The sequence below is a fragment of the Salvelinus fontinalis genome, chromosome 10, assembly GCF_029448725.1.
Source record: "Salvelinus fontinalis isolate EN_2023a chromosome 10, ASM2944872v1, whole genome shotgun sequence".
Taxonomy (NCBI): domain Eukaryota; kingdom Metazoa; phylum Chordata; class Actinopteri; order Salmoniformes; family Salmonidae; genus Salvelinus; species Salvelinus fontinalis.
This window is the reverse complement of record NC_074674.1, coordinates 25525996-25544347: the sequence shown is the minus strand read 5'-3', so window position 1 is coordinate 25544347 and position 18352 is coordinate 25525996. Positions and strand designations below refer to the sequence as shown.

Below are 18352 nucleotides of genomic sequence, written 5' to 3'. Positions count from 1 at the left end.
CCACAGCATGATGCTGCCACCACCATGCTTCAAGTTAAATCAAAGTTTATTTGTCACGTGCGCCGAATACAACAGGTGTAGTAGACCTTACAGTGAAATGCTTACTTACAGGCTTTAACCAATAGTGCAAAAACGTATTAGGGGAACAATAGGTAAGTGAGGAAATAAAAACAACAGTAAAAAGACAGTGAAAAACAGTAGCGAGGCTATATACAGTAGCGAGCCTATAAAAGTAGCGAGGCTACATACAGACACCGGTTAGTCAGGCTGACTGCGGTAGTATGTACATGTAGATATGGTTAAAGTGACTATGCGTATATGATGAACAGAGAGTAGCAGTAGCGTAAGAGGTGTTGGTGGGTGGTGGGTGGCAGGACACAATGCAGATAGCCCGGTTAGCCAATGTGCGGGAGCACTGGTTGGTCGGACCAATTGAGGAAGTATGTACATATGTACATGAATGTATAGTTAACTTCTCTAGGGTAGGGGGCAGCATTTTCACGTTTGGATGAAAAGCATACCCAAATTCAACTGCCAGTTACTCATCCCCAGGAGATAAGATATGCATATTATTAGTAGAATTGGATAGAAAACACTCTGAAGTTTCTAAAACTGTTTGAATCATGTCTGTGAGTATAACATAACTTATTTAGCAGGCGAAACCCCGAGGACAAACCATTCTGATTTCTTTTTTTTTGAGGTCACTGTCTTTTCAAGGAGTTTCATTGGGAAACCAGATTTCTAAACGAATTGCTTGCAGTTCCTACGGCTTCCACTAGATGTCAACAGTCATGAGAAATAGGTTGAGGTTATTCCTTTGTGTAATGAAGAAATACGGCCATCTTGAAGTCGAGGCACTCCAGGTGTCCTGGACATGCGCTTCAATCAAACAGAAGTCATGCAACATTTCATTTTAATCCTGTATTGAACACATATCATCCCGTCTTCAATTTGATTGATTATTAACGTTAACCTGTCTGGGACTAGAGTGCCGCTAGCGGCCCCCCCCCCCCCCCCACCCCCACTGAAAAGGCAGAGCCGCGAAATTCAAAAAACAATATTTTTTTTAAATATTTAACTTTCACACAATAAAGTCCAATACAGCTAATGAAAGACACAGATCTTGTGAATCCAGCCAACATGTCCGATTTTTAAAATGTTTTACAGGGAAGACACAATATGTAAAGATGTAAATCTATTAGCTAAAAACACATTAGCATAATCCACAATTTTTCTTTGTCCACCAACAACAGTAGCTATCACTAATTCGGCTAAACTAAGATATTTATAGCCCCTAACCAAGAAAAAAACTCATCAGATGACAGTCTGAGAACATATTTATGGTATGGGATAGGTTTTGTTAGAAAAATGTGCATATTTCAGGTAGATGGCATAGGTTACAATTGCACCCACCGTCACAAATGGACTAGAATAACTACATAGAGCAACGTGTTTACCTACTTACTAATCATCAAACATTTCGTAAAAATACACAGCATACACTAATCGAAAGACACAGATCCTGTGAATACAGACAATATTTCAGATTTTCTAAGTGTCTTACAGCGAAAACACAATAAATCGTTATATTAGCATAGCACATGTGCAAACATTACCCCAGCATTGATTCTAGCCAAAGAGAGCCATAACGTAAACATCGCCAAAATATATTATTTTTTTCACTAACCTTCTCAGAATTCTTCAGATGACACCCCTGTAACATCACATTACAACATACATATACAGTTTGTTCGAAAATGTGCATATTTAGCCACCAAAATCATGGTTACACAATGACAAAAGTAGCCCAGCTGGTGAGAAAATGTCCGTGCGCCATATTAGACAGTGATCTACTCGTATACATAAATACTCATAAACGTGACTAAAAAATATAGGGTGGACAGCGATTGATAGACAATTTAATTCTTAATACAATCGCGGAATTACATTTTTTAAATTATCCTTACTTTTCAATACAGTTTGCGCCAAGCGAAGCTACGTCAAAAAACATGGCGTCCTAAGCCACTAACATTTTTCGACAGAAACACGATTTATCATAATAAACATTTCCTACTTTGAGCTGTTCTTCCATCAGTATCTTGGGCAAAGGATCCTTTCTTGGGTCTAATCGTCTTTTGGTGGAAAGCTGTCCTCTTGCCATGTGGAAATGCCAACTGCGTTCGGGATGAACTGGAAGCGTGCCCAGCGATTCACAGCGTTTCAGAAATAAATGTCCCAAAATCGCACTAAACGGATATAAATTGCTATAAAACGCTTTAAATTAACTACCTTATGATGTTTTTAACTCCTATAACGAGTAAAAACATGACCAGAGAAATATAACAGGCTAAACTAACGCTTGGAAAAATAGCAGGTCGATGTCCTCCACGCGCATGACGCAGCTGGAAAGGAACTCCTACCTACAGGGTTTTTTAATTTATAGTGCCTGTGAACGCGCAATCGACCCCATTCAAATCGTCATCACGTAAAGGCATCCAGGGGAAGACGTAAGCAGTGTCCGTATACTCATAGGAATAACAGTGGGCTTAAAACTGACTCCAGAACAGTGGCCAAAATTTCTGAAATCTGACTCCATGTCAGGGAAATTGCTGTAGAATGGGTTCTGTTCCACTTAGAGACAAAAACTGTTTTCTATCCAATAATAATAATAATATGCATATTGTACGATCAAGAATTTTGTAGGAAGCCGTTTCAAAAATTACACGATTAGCATAAATAGTGACAACAGCGCCCCCAGCCTTAACAGGTTAAAAAATACCTAAAGTTGTATTGCAAAAGTAGTTTGACATTTTTTGGCAAAGTTTCAGGTAACCTTTGAGATATTTTGTCATCATGTTTGAGCAAGTTGGAACCGGTGTTTTTCTGGATCAAACGTGCCAAATAAATGGACATTTTGGATATATATCGACGGAATTAATCGAACAAAAGGACCATTTGTGATGTTTATGGGACATATTGGAGTGCCAACAACAGAAGCTTGTCAAAGGTAAGGCATGAATTATATTTTTATTTCTGCGTTTTGTGTCGCGCCTGCTGGTTTGAATTGTTTTCTCTCTTTTGTTTACTATAAGTGCTATGCTCAGATAATAGCATTGTATGCTTTCGCTGAAAAGCCTATTTGAATTCTGACATGTTCGCTGGATTCACAACCAGTGTAGGTTTAATTTGGTATATTTCATGTGTGATTTAATGAAAGTTTGATTTTATAGTAATTTTCTTAGTAAATCATTTTAATTTGGCGCTGTGCATTTATCAGGCTTTTTGCCAAGTGATACAGTAGCGTCTTGCCTAAACTCAGATTTTAGGATATAAATATGAACTTTACCAAACAAAAAATACATGTATTGTGTAACATGAAGTCCTATGAGTGTCATCTGATGAAGATTATCAAAGGTTAGTGATTAATTTATCTCTATTTCTGCTTTTTGTTAATGCTCTCTTTAGCTGGAAAAATGTCTGTCTTTTTCTGTGACTTGGTTCATACCTAACATAATCGTTTGGTGAGCTTTTGTCGTTAAACCGTTTTGAAATCGGACACTTTGGCTGGATTTACAACAAGTGTAGCTTTAAAATGGTGTAAAATACTTGTATGCTTGAGGAATTTAAATTATGAGATTTCTGTTGTTTTGAATTTGGCGCCCTGCAGTTTCACTGGCTGTTGACGAGGTGGGACGCTACCGTCCCACATACCCTAGAGAGGTTAAAGTGACTGTGCATATATGATAAACAGAGAGTAGCAGCAGCTTAAAAGAGGGGTTGGGGGGGCACACAATGCAGATAGTCCGGGTAGCCATTTGATTACCTGTTCAGGAGTCTTATGGCTTGGGGGTAAAAACTGTCGAGAAGCCTTCACCGTAAAGATGGTGCCAGGTTTCCTCCAAATGTGATGCTTGGCATTCAGGCCAAAGAGTTCAATCTTGTTTTCATCAGACCAGAGAATCTTGTTTCTCATGTTCTGAGAGTCCTTTAGTTGTCTTTTGGCAAACGCTAAGCGGGCTGTCAAGTGGCTTTAACTGAGGAGTGGCTTCCGTCTGGCCACTCTACCATAAAGGCCTGATTGGTGGTGTCACGCCCTGATCTGTTCGCATGTCTTTGTGCTTGTCTCAACCCCCCTCCAGGTGTTGCCCATCTTTCTCATTATACCGAGTGTATTTATAGCTGTGTTCTCTGTTTATTTGTTGCCAGTTCGTTTTGTTTCGTCAAGCCTACCAGTTTTTTCCCCGTGCTCCTGTCTGTCTCTAGTTCCTGTTTTCTAGCTTTCCCGGTTTTTGACCATTCTGCCTGCCCTGAGCCTGCATGTCTTTCTGTACCTTGCCATACCACCCTGGATTACTGACCTCTGCCTGCCCTGACCCTTAGCCTGCCTGTCGTTCTGTACCTTGCCATACCACCCTGGATTACTGACCTCTCCCTGCCCTGACCCTGAGGCTGCCTACCATTCTGTACCTTTCAGACTCTGCTCTGGACTACTGACCTCTGCACTTGACCTATCGTTTGCCTACCCCCCCCTGTTTTTGTAATAAGCTTTTGTTACTTCGAAACTCTGCATCTGGGTCTTCTCGTGAACATTGATAGGTGGAGTGTTGTAGAGATGGTAGTCCTTCTGGAAGGTTCTCCCATCTCCACAGGGGAACTCAGGAGCTCTGTCAGAGTGACCATCGGGTTCTTGGTCACATTCCTGACCAAGGGCCTTCTCCCCCGATTGCTCAGTTTGGCCAGTCGGCCAGCTCTAAGAAGAGTCTTGGTGGTTACAAACTTCTTCCATTTAAGAATGATGGAGGCCACTGTAAAGGTTATCAATGTCGTTCTCCTCCTCAGACGAGGAGGAGCATGGATCGGACCAAGATGCGGAGTAGGAGGTATTCATGATTTTAATGGCAAACCAACAAACACTACAAATTAACAAAACAACAAACGTGACTAACCTGCAACAGTCCTGTGTGGCCCAAACGCTAACACAGGAAACAAACACCCACAAAACACCAGTGAAACCCTGGCTGCCTTAGTATGACTCTCAATCAGAGACAAACGATACACACCTGTCTCTAATTGAGAATCATACCAGGCCGAACACAAAACCCCACATAGAAATAGAAAACATAGACTGCCCACCCAAAACTCACGCCCTGACCAAACTAAAACAAATACATAACAAAGGAAAACAGGTCAGGAACGTGACAGCCACTGTGTTTTTGGGGACCTTCAATGCTGCAGAAATGTTTTGGTACCCTTCCCCAAACCTATGCCTCGACACAATCCTGTCTCGCAGATCTATCGCAATTCCTTCATCTCACCTCATGTGGGACCTTATATAGACAGGTGTGTGCCTTTACAAATCATGTCTAATCAATTGAATTTACCACAGGTGGACTCCAGACAAGTTGTAGAAACATCTCAAGGATGATCTGTAACCCTGACCTGTTCACCGGACGTGCTACCTGTCCCAGACCTGCTGTTTTCAACTCTCTAGACACCGCAGGAGCGGTAGAGATACTCTTAATGATCGGCTATGAAAGCCAACTGACATTTACTCCTGAGGTGCTGCACCCTCGACAACTACTGTGATTATTATTATTTGACCATGCTGGTCATTTATGAACATTTGAACATCTTGGCCATGTTCTGTTATAATCTCCACCCGGCACAGCCAGAAGAGGACTGGTCACCCCTCAGCCTGGTTCCTCTCTAGGTTTCTTCCTAGGTTTTGGCCTTTCTAGGGAGTTTTTCCTAGCCACCGTGCTTCTACACCTGCATTGCTTGCTGTTTGGGGTTTTAGGCTGGGTTTCTGTACAGCACTTTGAGATATCAGCTGATGTACGAAGGGCTATATAAATACATTTGATTTGATTTGATGATCAATGGAAACAGGATGCACCTGAGTTCAATTTCAAGTCTCAAAGGTTCTGATTAGTTATGTAAATAATTATTTTTATTTTTAATACATTTGCAAAAATGTCTAAAAACCTGTTCTCGCAATGTCATTATGGGGTATTGTGTATAGATTGATGAGGGAAAAAAATGTATTAAATCAATTTTAGAATAAGGCTGTAACATAACAAAATGTGGAAAATGTCAAGAAGTCAGAATACTTTCCGAATGCACTGTACATCATCCAACGAAGTGCTTACTTGCAGGTCCCTTCTCGACAATGCAAACAACAATTAGAAGCAATAAAAGATAAGAATACGAATGTAAAGTAAATGGCAATCAAATTGAATAATTTTATCATAAGTATAATACAGAAAGGTTCAATTTATAGTCCAATATTTACATGTGTATTGGGGAAGGGGGGATTGAGGGGCAAATGTAGAAATTTAGCAGTGTAGTAAGAGTCTCGTAGCAGCAGTTGTGTGTGTGTGTGTGTGTGTGTGTGTGTGTGTGTGTGTGTGTGTGTGTGTGTGTGTGTGTGTGTGTGTGTGTGTGTGTGTGTGTGTGTGTGTGTGTGTGTGTGTGTGTGTGTGTGTAGATGTGTGCATGAGTGAGTGCATGTGTGCTGAAGTGCGGAGAATCAGTGCAGGTGGTCAGTCCAGTTCAAGTGTTCAGCAATCTGATGGCTTGTGGATAGAAACTGTCTCTGAGCCTGTTGGTACAGTATCAAACCTTAAACTCCTTTTACCGTCTGCCCAACGCTAAGGGAGAGAACAGCTTGTGGCTGGGGTGTGTGGGGCCCTTCCTCAGGCACCGTTTCGAGTAAATGTTCTGGATGGTATGGGTTCACGGTCCCAGTGATGTACTGGGCAGTCTTCACCTCCTGCTGGAGGCCCTTGCGGTCGTGGACGGAGCAATTCCCATAGCAGGCCGTGATGCAACCGGTCAGGCCGCCCTCGATGGTACAGCGGTAGTATTTGGAGAGGTCCCGGGGTGGCATGCCAAATTTCTTCAGCCGCCTTACAAAGTAGAGACACGGTTGCGCCCTCTTGACAAGAGTGGTGGTGTTGATGGTCAATTAAAATGTCCTCGGTGATGTGGACGCAGAGGAACTTAAAAGCTGTGGCTCTGTCTCCTGCAGTCCCGTTGATGTGGATCGGGGCTTGTTCCCTCCTCTGCTTCCTGAAGGAGTACTCAACTTACACAAGCACAAACGCACACACTCCGCTAGATTGCAATTGGAATCAGAGGACAATCTATGCTGTGCATTATTTGTTTTATTCAGTGTGTGTGTTCCCACTGGGAATGACAAGGGGGAGGTGAGAAATGAGATTACCTCTCTGCTGTTACAGACAAGCCTCTCTCTCAGGCAGCAGAGTACTACGTCCAATCTAGAAAACATCTCTCACAGAGAGACGCAACCGAGAGGGGTTACATTAGAGTCTGATTAACATGAGGAGATAAAAGGTGCATATGTATGGTGCACGTGTATATGTCCTCTGTCTGATTTCAATTTCCCAACGCTGATCTTCTTCAATTAGACACCAGGGATGAAGGTGGTGGGGGTAGATGGAATGAGGGGGGAAACGTGTATATCCACGGCTCTGAAGCATGAACGTTGTTACCCGCCGTCTCGAGCCATCTCTCACTGAGAGTATCAGATTTCATTATGCGATGTCGGCTTTTGGATAAGGCCGGAGATTTAATCAAATGAATAATCATCCGGTTGCCACTAATGATGAATCACAGAGCATTCACCGATCATTTTGCATGTCACAAAGGCAAAACTGCTAACACAAAGCACCTTGTGCATAGCGTGGCGTGTCTGGTGTGAAATCAAAAGTCAAATGTGGAGATCCATGGATTAAATATGGCCTCTAGTGAGTGGTACTGCTTACCCAGAAGGAGAATCCTCCATGTCCCCTGCTTCTATTCATCATGCCTAATCCATAACGTACCATAAATCAGCTTTGGAGCTTAATTTGATTAATTAGCTAATTAATTAAAGGCAAAATGATTGAGAGAATGCCTGGATGAGAGTCTGTTCCACGGGATGCTAGCACATGGTTTTTAGACTCTCGTAAATCCATCAATTTACATTTCGATAATAGATAAAGCACTGCCCAGCAATATACATGGAACAGATAATAGATGAAAAATGGCAAGGAAGAAAAACATGGATATGGGGCGTGGCGTTATAAGACAGGAGAAGGAGACTTTCCACTAGGTAATAAAATAGTACTGTAGCTCAAATGTACAAGTGGTGGTTAGGCAGGGCTTTCTGAACAATATAGCGACACTGAAATTATGCAAGGAATGAGGAAAAGCAGGGTTGATCATTCTTCAGAGATGTGTGAGGAGCGCTAGCTAGCTAACCCACCTGCGGCTCTTGCAGAGGAGGGGGAGAAGAGAGGGCTCCTAGTGTTGGTCTAAATCATTGATGGCTTATTCTGAGAACCTGCAGATCAGAGGAACAAGCTCCTAACACAGAGCGCCGTTTCACATTAAAGGAGTCGCAGGTAGAGGGCTCTATGAACTGCTGCTGCTGTTAAACGTTATAGTAACCGACACCAATGGATGTGAGAGGCCTAGGTGGGAAGGAATACTACTGTATGGTTAAAGATGGCTGTTTCTAAAAGAGAGACTGCAGGGAAAGGAAGATGGACGAGGGTAGTTGGAGTTCAGAGACTAAGCAGAGTAATGGGTGATAAGGGTCTATGTTTTTTTAGGGGATCAACTTGAATAGATCCTTCATGGATCACAAGAGACATGACAAAGCCATTTCCCCCAGGGATTACTGATAATAAACATCTGAGATTGGGTTGCAGAAGGGTTACCATCACTAATGAATGCATGTCAGTATGGTAATAGGTCAACTATTGATGCTGCCTAAGGTGCTGCCTGATTTCCCCAAGGGTGTATTCACCTGGGCATCTCAACCTGTAACCTCCCCTTCTCCTCTTGCCCTTCATCCTCCACCCCCACCTCCTCCTCCACCTCCTCCTCCTCCACCCCCACCTCCAAAAAAAATCAACCCAGACAGGAAGATCACGTCAATGACTCAACCCACTCAAGTGACGCACCCATCCTAGGGACGGCATGAAAGAGCACCAGTAAGCCAGTGACTCAGCCCCTGTAATAGGGTTAGAGGCAGAGAATCCCAGTGGAGAGAGGGGAACCGACCAGGCAGAGACAGCAAGGGTGGTTCGTTGCTTCAAAGCCTTTCCGTTCACTTTCACACTCCTGGGCCAGACTACACTCAATCATCCACCCCCACCTCCACCCCCACTTCCTCCTACTATCCTGTTCCTTACATTGTTGGCCTCGTTTATTTTTTTATTAACCTTTATTTAACTAGACAAGTCAGTTAAGAACAAATTCTTATTTACAATGACGGCCTACCCCGGCCAAACCCTCCACTAACCCGGATGACGCTGGGCCATTTGTGTGCTGCCCTATGGGACTCCCGATCACGGCTGGTTGTGCTAACACTTCTGTGGTGGCTAACAGACGGAGACAAGCTGAAGGGTGACATTGAGGAGGCAGGGAGGGTTGGACACCGCGGCCCATAAATCAGATCCTGTCTCGGGAGGCAGACACATGACCCCCCCCCCCCCCCCCCCCCCCCCCCCGCCTAGACCCTGCACCAGCCCTAGCCACTCCTCATCCGCCACAGACAGCCCCAGTCTGATCCAATCTGGTAAATGCTGACATGTATAACCCGTTTGATTTCCTCTCTTTGATTGAAACACACAATCTCATCTGCAGGGGAGGCAGTTCTGAAGGGTTTTAAATGAAAACAATTAAGGTAAGGAGCACTTTACTCCAAAGGTTGGGCAAATATTGATATGGCGGTTTTATTTGTTCTCCTGGTCTTTCTCTGCATGTTAGCATGCTTTTCTTATGGGTTTCTTTCATGTATGTTCATCCCACATAGTTGACAGTCTTGAAAGATCTACAACATCTCATCAAATGAAACATGAAAAAGTCACCAGTAGCATGTTTTCCCTGTTACCCACCATGTATCCCTATGGCTGACTCTATTGAAGATCAATCATTTTTTCCCAAGATAATTAATTAAAGATACTGTATGTCTGTTGGCCCAATATCTTTGAAAGAAGAGTACGAGCAAGTCCCTGCGTCATTATCTGATGTTATGGGTCATCCATGTATAATAATCCCTATGGGTTACGTCACACACACACACTCATACACACACACACCCAGGGATTGTCACGGAGTATATGGGTGTGTGTAACAAAAGGAAGCTTGACAGGTTGATAACAGCACTTACTTTCTTTTAAAAACGCTTTAAGGTGCTTCCATAAAGCAGAATAAAAAGCATGCATTGAAAGTACCAAAGCCAGACTCTCTCTCAGATAAGGTGTATTTTTTTTTACAGCTGCTCTGGACTGAATGTGAGTGGAGGGAGAAGGCATGATCGGAATGAAAAAAGAAGACACGTTCTCCGGGGAACTGAATAAATGTGACTTCATGTAATCTGTATGTGCATCACAACAATGCAAGACGGCCTTCATACTTTAGGCTATCTGTGTCTTCAGAGAGGGTTCTGGGGTCTTGCTAAGTCTGTTGATGAATAACATTATAGCCTTCTGCAAGAGAGAATATAACACAGGAATCGGATATGATGTGAATATTTCTCATTAACAGTGTAACCTCGACTTCTTGTGTGTGTATGGATCTATAGTATTTTTTATGTTCTACGGAATGCTATTGTCTTTAAGCTTTTTTGGTTATACTTCAGTACTCACACACACACACACACAGACAGACACACACAAAAAGCCAGAAAGTACAAAAGCCGAAGATATTCATTAATGCCCAGTTGACATGTACAGTATGTCTGTTTGTAAAGACTGTAATCTTAACCTGTCCAATGGGAATGCCCATTAGGCAGTGCTGGCAGTGGAGATGCACAGTGTGATAAACACAATTACAGGCAGACAGATACCGTCTCAGACACTGGCTCACAATTCTTTTATTTATATATAGCAAGAAAATATGTTAAAAAGTCCCTCAGCATGAATATCCATACTCAGAATAGACAAGATATAAACTGACAAGTAGACATGAAAACCTTGTGTTCCTTATACATATCCCAGGCTTGGCCTGAGAGGTGAAAAGATTACAGGGTTAGGCATGGTACCAAAACCTGCTCCAAAAATCCTTCAGGTTGTTACCAATAGAATGTCTCTTAAATGTTCTGTTTTGTTATACACAATCATTAAATTGCCTTAGGTCATGTTTGAGGTAATGTTATGTAATCTCACCAAATATGCAATAATTATGTTGCATCATCAGGACCGTAGCTACATATGAGCAGATCGAGGTCCAGACCTCTGTAATTTGGTTGTGCATCAGCAGTTTTCCTCTTGTTATATGTCATTCACTGACAGTCACTCAATTAGCCCATATCTGTTAAAACATTTTAGATTGGTATATTAGTCTAGTTAGTCTAGCCAGCTATCTAAACTTGTAGTAATCATCAAGTTTTTCAATTGTATAGCAATGCAGTGAATGAGCTCGAACTTTTTTTAAATTGGAAATTTGAATTGGAAACACAACATTTCAAAAACATTAATATAATGTTACAGCAATGTCTGCGACTTGAGATTGTAATGCGAGGATATTACCCCTTGGCTCAGATAACTTAATACTGCTTTTGTTGGGAACTAATAAAGCACAATGTATTTTTACATGTTTCAGCCCTCAAGGCTTCATATGAATGACAGTCAGACTGTTGTACCTGATCTGAATAGACAATGTGGGAAGAGAAGGTGTTTATGTGTATTGGCAATGCGTCTCTGGATAGCTTTAGGCCTCTTTTCATGCTTTTTGCATGAAATTGTGTTGATAATGATGGAGTCAAGGGTCAAACAGTCTGGTAGGAATTTTAACACCATCATAGAGACTGCTTAACCTCTCATGTTTTTCATTGAAAGGCTGTCTTTGTGCATATGATTTGAAACATTTCGTAAAAGTTTCAACAGACTATAGTTCAAACACGTTTACATTGTTATATTTGACATTTTAGTAATTCCAGAGCGACTTGAAGTAGCTATCAGCAAAGTCAGTGCTAGTTCACAAGAGGAACAATCTGTCTGTGCCCTTGAGCAAGGCACTTAACCCTAATTTGCTCCAGGGGTGCCATACTACGATGGCTGACCCTGTAAAACAACACATTTCATTGCACCTATCCAGTGTGTGACAATACAAGATCTATTTTCATTTAGTACGAAAAAGTGTTAGTTCCTGAAAGTTCCCCCCAAAAATAGTGGAGGGAGGGGTGCTGTGGGATTATTTAAGATATTCTTTGAAGGGGTAGGGTTTCAGATGTTTTTGGAACATGGGAGGTAGCATAATACAGACATACATACACGCTTACATACAAAGCTTGGTACAATAGGGCTGTCACTTTATTAATTAAACTTGTTTCACAGAGTCGCTCTCCTTACTGGTGACTTTCAACATCACAACACAAAGATGTCATAATTGTGTCTTTTATATTCACAACAACAAAGTGCTACTCATCTGCTATAGAAGAGTATGGATAATCTGATTGTCTGTTCTCCATTGCGAACCCTCTGATTTTGTGTAATTGTGATGATTTCTGCTTTTTTCCGAATTGATTTGTAGTTTTCTGTGATGTCTTTTGAAATACCAGAGTAATGAGGGGTAGAAAATAAAACAGCTTCTGTATTTCAGAGGCATTCGCACTCTTTTCAGTCCAAAGAGTTTGCTGCTGGCGATGTGTATATTTAATTGGGTGTCAGTTGGCTCCCTGAACACTCACTTGTATATTCTGGGGGCTCCTGGTCTCTAACGACAACAAAAAAGCCATAACATGTATCACTGGTTTGCTAAATACCCCAACTGATAAAAGATAATGATAATATCTATTTATGCTTTTATAGAGGAACCATATTTGAAATAAAGATCCATGGTTTTCGGAGGAATGGAGGAGACCTAACTATTCTTTAAAGCTAGAATCCTTTGTTACTACATCATTTCTGGGATTTATAAATGTATGATATACTGGTGGAAAAAGTACCCAATTTCTCAAACTTAAGTAAAAGTAAAGATACCTTAATAGAAAATGAATCAAGTGAAAGTGACCCAGTAAAATACTACGTGAGTAAGAGTATTTGGTTTTAAATATACTTAAGTATCAAAAGTAAATGTAGTTGATTGTTTTTTTTAAACACAAACCAGAAATCACAATTCTCTTTATTTATTTATTTATATATGAATAGGCAGGGTCACACTCCAACACTCAGACATAATTTACAAACAAAGCATTTGTGTTTAGTGAGTCCGCCAGATCAGTGGCAGTAGGGATGACCAGGGATGTTCTCTTGATAAGTGTGCGAGTTGGACCATTTTCTGTCCTGCTAAGTATTCAAAATGTAACGAGTAATTTTGGTCATCAGGGAAAATGTATGGAGTAAAAAGTACATAATTCTCTTTAGGTTTTGCAGTAAAGTAAAGGTTGTCAAAAATGTAAATAGTAAAGTACAGATACTGCAAAAAAACTACTTAAGTAGTACTTTAAAGGTATTTTTATTTATTAAGTACTTTACACCACTGATACTGTATACCCATTGATTCTTGAAGAACATAACTTATAAATGCCTCATGATCTTGGTTCAAATCTCATACCCAATCAGAACCCAAAATATAAGCTATTTCTACTCCAATGTTTGTAAACAATGTAAATGTAAACAAACTCCGAATAACCTCAAAAGTCATTGCATCAAAAGCTCTGTCTACACATTTGAGAATGGTTACATTTCTCCAGGCCAATCCCACAGCTTTTTACCAAAACAAAGGCTGCGTGGGTGTGTGTGCCAGACAAAAACAGTAACCTACATCAGTCAGTTGGCTCTATCTAGAACTGCAGGCTGGTGGGCCCTTACTGCATATCATCATTTTATAGGTACTGCAAGGCCCCATTTGTCAATCATTTCACAATGCTGTGTAAACTCCCCAGTGCCCCTTTAAGTCAGTCATCCCCAGAGTGCCTAACTCTTCAATGGAATGAGGGCACAAACACAGAAGGGCTTTACTAAAACATGTTAGTGTGCTTAGGTGTAAGAAGGATGCACTCTCCAAAATATATGTTACAAATGTGCTATAACCATTTCCATCCTTGAGGAATGGAGATGGCTATAATGTAAAACATATATATTATTGTGTATCTTGATCAACTAGGCCTTCTTCAATGTTAATGTCCTTGGAAGAAGCCAGGTGATTAATACCAATAGACATGTCAGACAGAAGACTCAAGGTCCTATCAGGAAACAGATAAGTTATTACCCAAACTAGTCAACGCACCATCTGTCTAACCTTGGTAGACCCATGGCTGTTATAATTATCATTATATGAGTTCAAATATTACAAAATCTCTCAACTTCGTAAAGGTTGAGAGCAGGGCCTAGCCTCGTCGACTTGTCCAACACGAATAGGCCCATGACATTGATGCGTAGTGTACTTCAAGAGACGTGAAGTTGAAATGCCTCGAGGCATGACTCATGTAAAGAATCAGACACCAGTTCGATACGTGTATATGTTTTTCTATAGATTAAACTTGAAGGCCAAAGAGAAATACTTAATAATGTTGACTGACTTCTGTTGACAGAAGCGGCGCAGTAAGGCGTAAAGGCTACCCACTGATTTCCCTCTGGTGAGACAGCGCGAACATGTTCTCTACAGTTTACCCTCTGCCCAGTGCCCAGGCGTTCACCTCACCTTCTGTACAACATGAGAGAAACCTGGGAGCCGAGGCTTCCTTCGTAGAGATACGTATTTATAATATGTGGCTGTCTTTCTCCTCACTCGTTTTCTCTCTCCGCGCGCATAACCTCGCACCAGGATATACTCAAACCTCTACTTCGTTATATGTTGTTTCCATGTAAGCTAGTCTACTGTAGGCTTGCATCACGTAGGCCAAGTAGGCTACACACAAGTTTTTGCAACATCATCTGGTCTTAAAACATATTGGTGTGCCTATATCAACTTTCTTGGTAGGTAAGCCTTTGAACTATGAGTAGCATCATGTGTAGGTCTATACGTTAATTTGGCTAATGATGAATTTATAGGCCTACGGGCTACATTTCACCCTGCGAAACAATACTTTTTTCATTTGAACAAAATGCAGAGATGGCATCTCTGTTGCGCATGTATAGGCATATCTGATGTGCACACTGTTGTACCTGCAACTCTGAAACCGAGGGTCTATATATTAAAAAGATGTCACAAATTCAATACTATGCACATTCTAAGTGGACTGAATAATGCGCCTTTTGTATCGCCTCCTCCCATTCTGCAACTGGCTAAATTCCTCTCCACTCTCTCATCGTGCGTCTGTCTCAGTCTCTGACACACCGCGCAGGGAGCACGAGCCTATCTCCTTTTGCTTGTGTTACAGAGGGAATATTTAACGGGTTAATTTTCTTTGCCTCATGGGCATATTGGATATTCTGAAATAAATGTAGACTCTTATGCCGGAAGTAGAAGTTATATTTCTTTGTAAATACTGGTAATCGTTGGCGTAATTGGGTGGTCCACCAAGGAACAGCAATGTGACTGAGATGGTTTTTCAGGACGCGGATCTTGATGAAAACGAACTGTTTAATGTTTTTAAAGACATTTTCGTCTCTATGTGATATGTGTTTCATGTGTTTACGCGCAACAGTGAGGTAGAATTCTCGTCCAAATTTGACCGCATATCAGAGGGATCCGGAGCTGGGTGATTTATTTGGTGAATGCGGCGGTCAGGGTCGGTGTTTGAGCGCTGCAGGAGCAGCGAGTGGCGGGGCATGATTTCTCAAATGTTTCAGTTCGCGCGGCGCATTTGGATTATTTCTCCAGAGATGTTCCTGCTTCCCATGTTTTGGTTTTTATCTCAGGCTCTTGCAGCACCATCTCTGACGGCCGAACAGATGGATATGGGGGTGGTAAGTGCCTATATTCTTCCGACACTTTACACTGAATATTTGAACATAGGCTACTGCAGTGGACACATTTTTCTTGGTTAAATAGGCTACGTAGCCTCCACAGTTCCTAGAATAATATAACTAAACTTTTATCCACATAGGCCGACAATAGGCTGTTGAAATAGGTGACCTCATATTAGTTCATTATCAGCATATCAAGACGATGCCAACTATGGTGTATAATAGTAGTGTAACTCCTGCGCTTTCAGTGAACATTGAGAAATTATATAGGTTGCTTTTTATTGTAGCCTTATGGCTTCAGTCGTTTAGAAACAGAAGATAAAAGGCAGAGTGAATAATTTTGACTGAGTATTGTTTCTGTGCCCTGTAGTCTCCCAGATGCATTTGCCTAATATATGAAATTAAATATTCAGTGAAATCAGTCTGACTTTCAGTAAATATTTTAATGGTAGGCTATCCATAATGATTTATTTGGACATCGGTCATGGGCTACTCTGCAATGTGAGCGACTGCTCCGTCCAACCTGGTCTCAGAGCATTTCGTATTATTCTGTATGAAAATCCGAGACACTCCATTTAGTATGATATGTTACGTTTCGTACAAGCTTGTATGAGTGAAAATATCTCTGCATGATCCTCGATATCACTGTGCAGACCGTATCAAAATGTTGTCAATCTTGTATAAGATTGTAATTACCCTGATTTATAATTTTTCACATGCACAATATGATGTAGGCTACAATTCCTATGACATATTACACATACCGTGGCCACTTTACACGCATGGCACAGAACGAGGAAGGAACGCTTTGAACTGTTTGTAAATGCAAATCAGAATCATGGCCGTCATTGCCTGCGGGTGGAGAGGTGAGAGAGGAAGAAATTGAAGAACGGTTGAAGAAAGGCTACCAAAATGTAAGCAGATTTCAAACGCAATATCGCTCAAGAGTGTAGGCCAATTGCCCTGTAGGCTATGGAGCTCATGGAGAAGTAACCCCCGAAGACATGTTTCACTTTGAAATGGCATTTCTGAGTGCCTCAATATTTCTGCTCGCCACAGGAGCCACGGGGTGATGGTGATGCGATGGCGAAGAAGCTCGCTCCTCTCAGCGAGTAGACAAAAATTGCTGCTTAAATAATCAGAGAGGACATTTACACTTTACACAATCATCCAAGCATTAAATTAGTTGAAAGTCGAGAAATTCTATAAATGGTCCTCATTTATCCCTTAAAGAAGTTCTCCAACGCCATTTAATTTAGACAGTACCATCAGAGTAAAATAGTTTTTTATGCAGGCCTGCATTCAAGAACCAGTACCCAAGCTTTACAATGATTTCCCCATTCTATAGAGAAGATTATTGTCCCCAAAATACTTTTGTACAGTATGACAGTCATCTGTAAAATGTCCTGCCACTACCTTACCCTCCCCCCCCAAACTCTCTCTCTCTCTCTCTCTCTCTCTCTCTCTCTCTCTCTCTCTCAACACACAATATGCAGATCTTCCTCCCTATGTTTTCAAAGTTCATTCACTAGCATGAAGGCTGTGAGGGCAGGGGGCAGAAGATGATCTTGTCTCACAGCTTTAGCTCATAAACAAGGGTCACACAAATGCTTTTTCATGTGCTGACCTCTACATGGCCCCCCTGGAGCCCCGTGAGTGGTGTAGGTGCTGTAAGCGTGCACATTTAACAAAGCTGCATCATGTCTCTGTGGAGCCGACACATTCAACACAGTGGACACTCTAATTGCCCGGTGTTACTGTGTGGGCCAGGGCCTGTCTGGCACCATTACTGGGATGTGTCTGTACAGACGATGGCCAGCTTAGCGGGGTAATAAGTTGGCCAATAACTGAACCTTATTAATGTGGCACAGCAAGGAGGCAGAAGGCTTAGGCGGGATCGTTCTGCACTAGTGGTGCGCGGGTCAGCTGTTTGTTCGCCCACAAATGCTAATAACCCATCTGCAACCGCCCGACTAGGCCTATTTTATGTGGTTGAAATACTATCAGCTTTTATGATGCTGATAAAGATAGCACCTCTACAGATGGTATCTCACTGCACATTCACATTCTCTCAAGATGTTGAAAGAAAGAAATCATATTTCTCCTCTCTTGTTGGTGTATCATTTTACTGCACGAAATGCTTAATTCTGCAGGAGTTAATATTAAGGCTATGTGAGACGTCAACCTACAGTTAGAGTCCAGATGTCAGTTTCCATTTAACCCATCTGAACAGTAGGCTACGGTTCCCTTGATGTGCCGTAGGCCTATTTGAAGTCCCCTTCTTGTGACTGTCGAATTTGTATAGCTCTTCACAATCATCACACATCATCTTTACCACTGCAACAACTCTTTGCCAAACATTACTTTTCTGGCCCTCCCTTCTCTTTATTTTCAACTCTCCATTTTGCAGCTTTTCTGTATTTGAATTAACCTCTGACGTTGTTATTTTTGTCTTGATGTTAGCTTTTTCTGCCCGTTCCCAAAAG

At 41.6% G+C, this 18352-nt stretch overlaps 1 protein-coding gene across 1 annotated transcript in view; it reads left to right on the top strand.

Annotated features, from left to right (window-relative positions):
* The first annotated feature begins 15137 nt into the window (after positions 1-15137).
* LOC129863875 (matrix metalloproteinase-17-like) overlaps positions 15138-18352 on the top strand; it is an 85409-nt gene continuing 82194 nt past the window's right edge. The window contains exon 1 of the mRNA XM_055936228.1: positions 15138-15866. Within this exon, the coding sequence (XP_055792203.1) occupies positions 15675-15866 (192 nt within the window). The 5' untranslated portion in view covers positions 15138-15674. The remainder of the gene's footprint in view (positions 15867-18352) is intronic.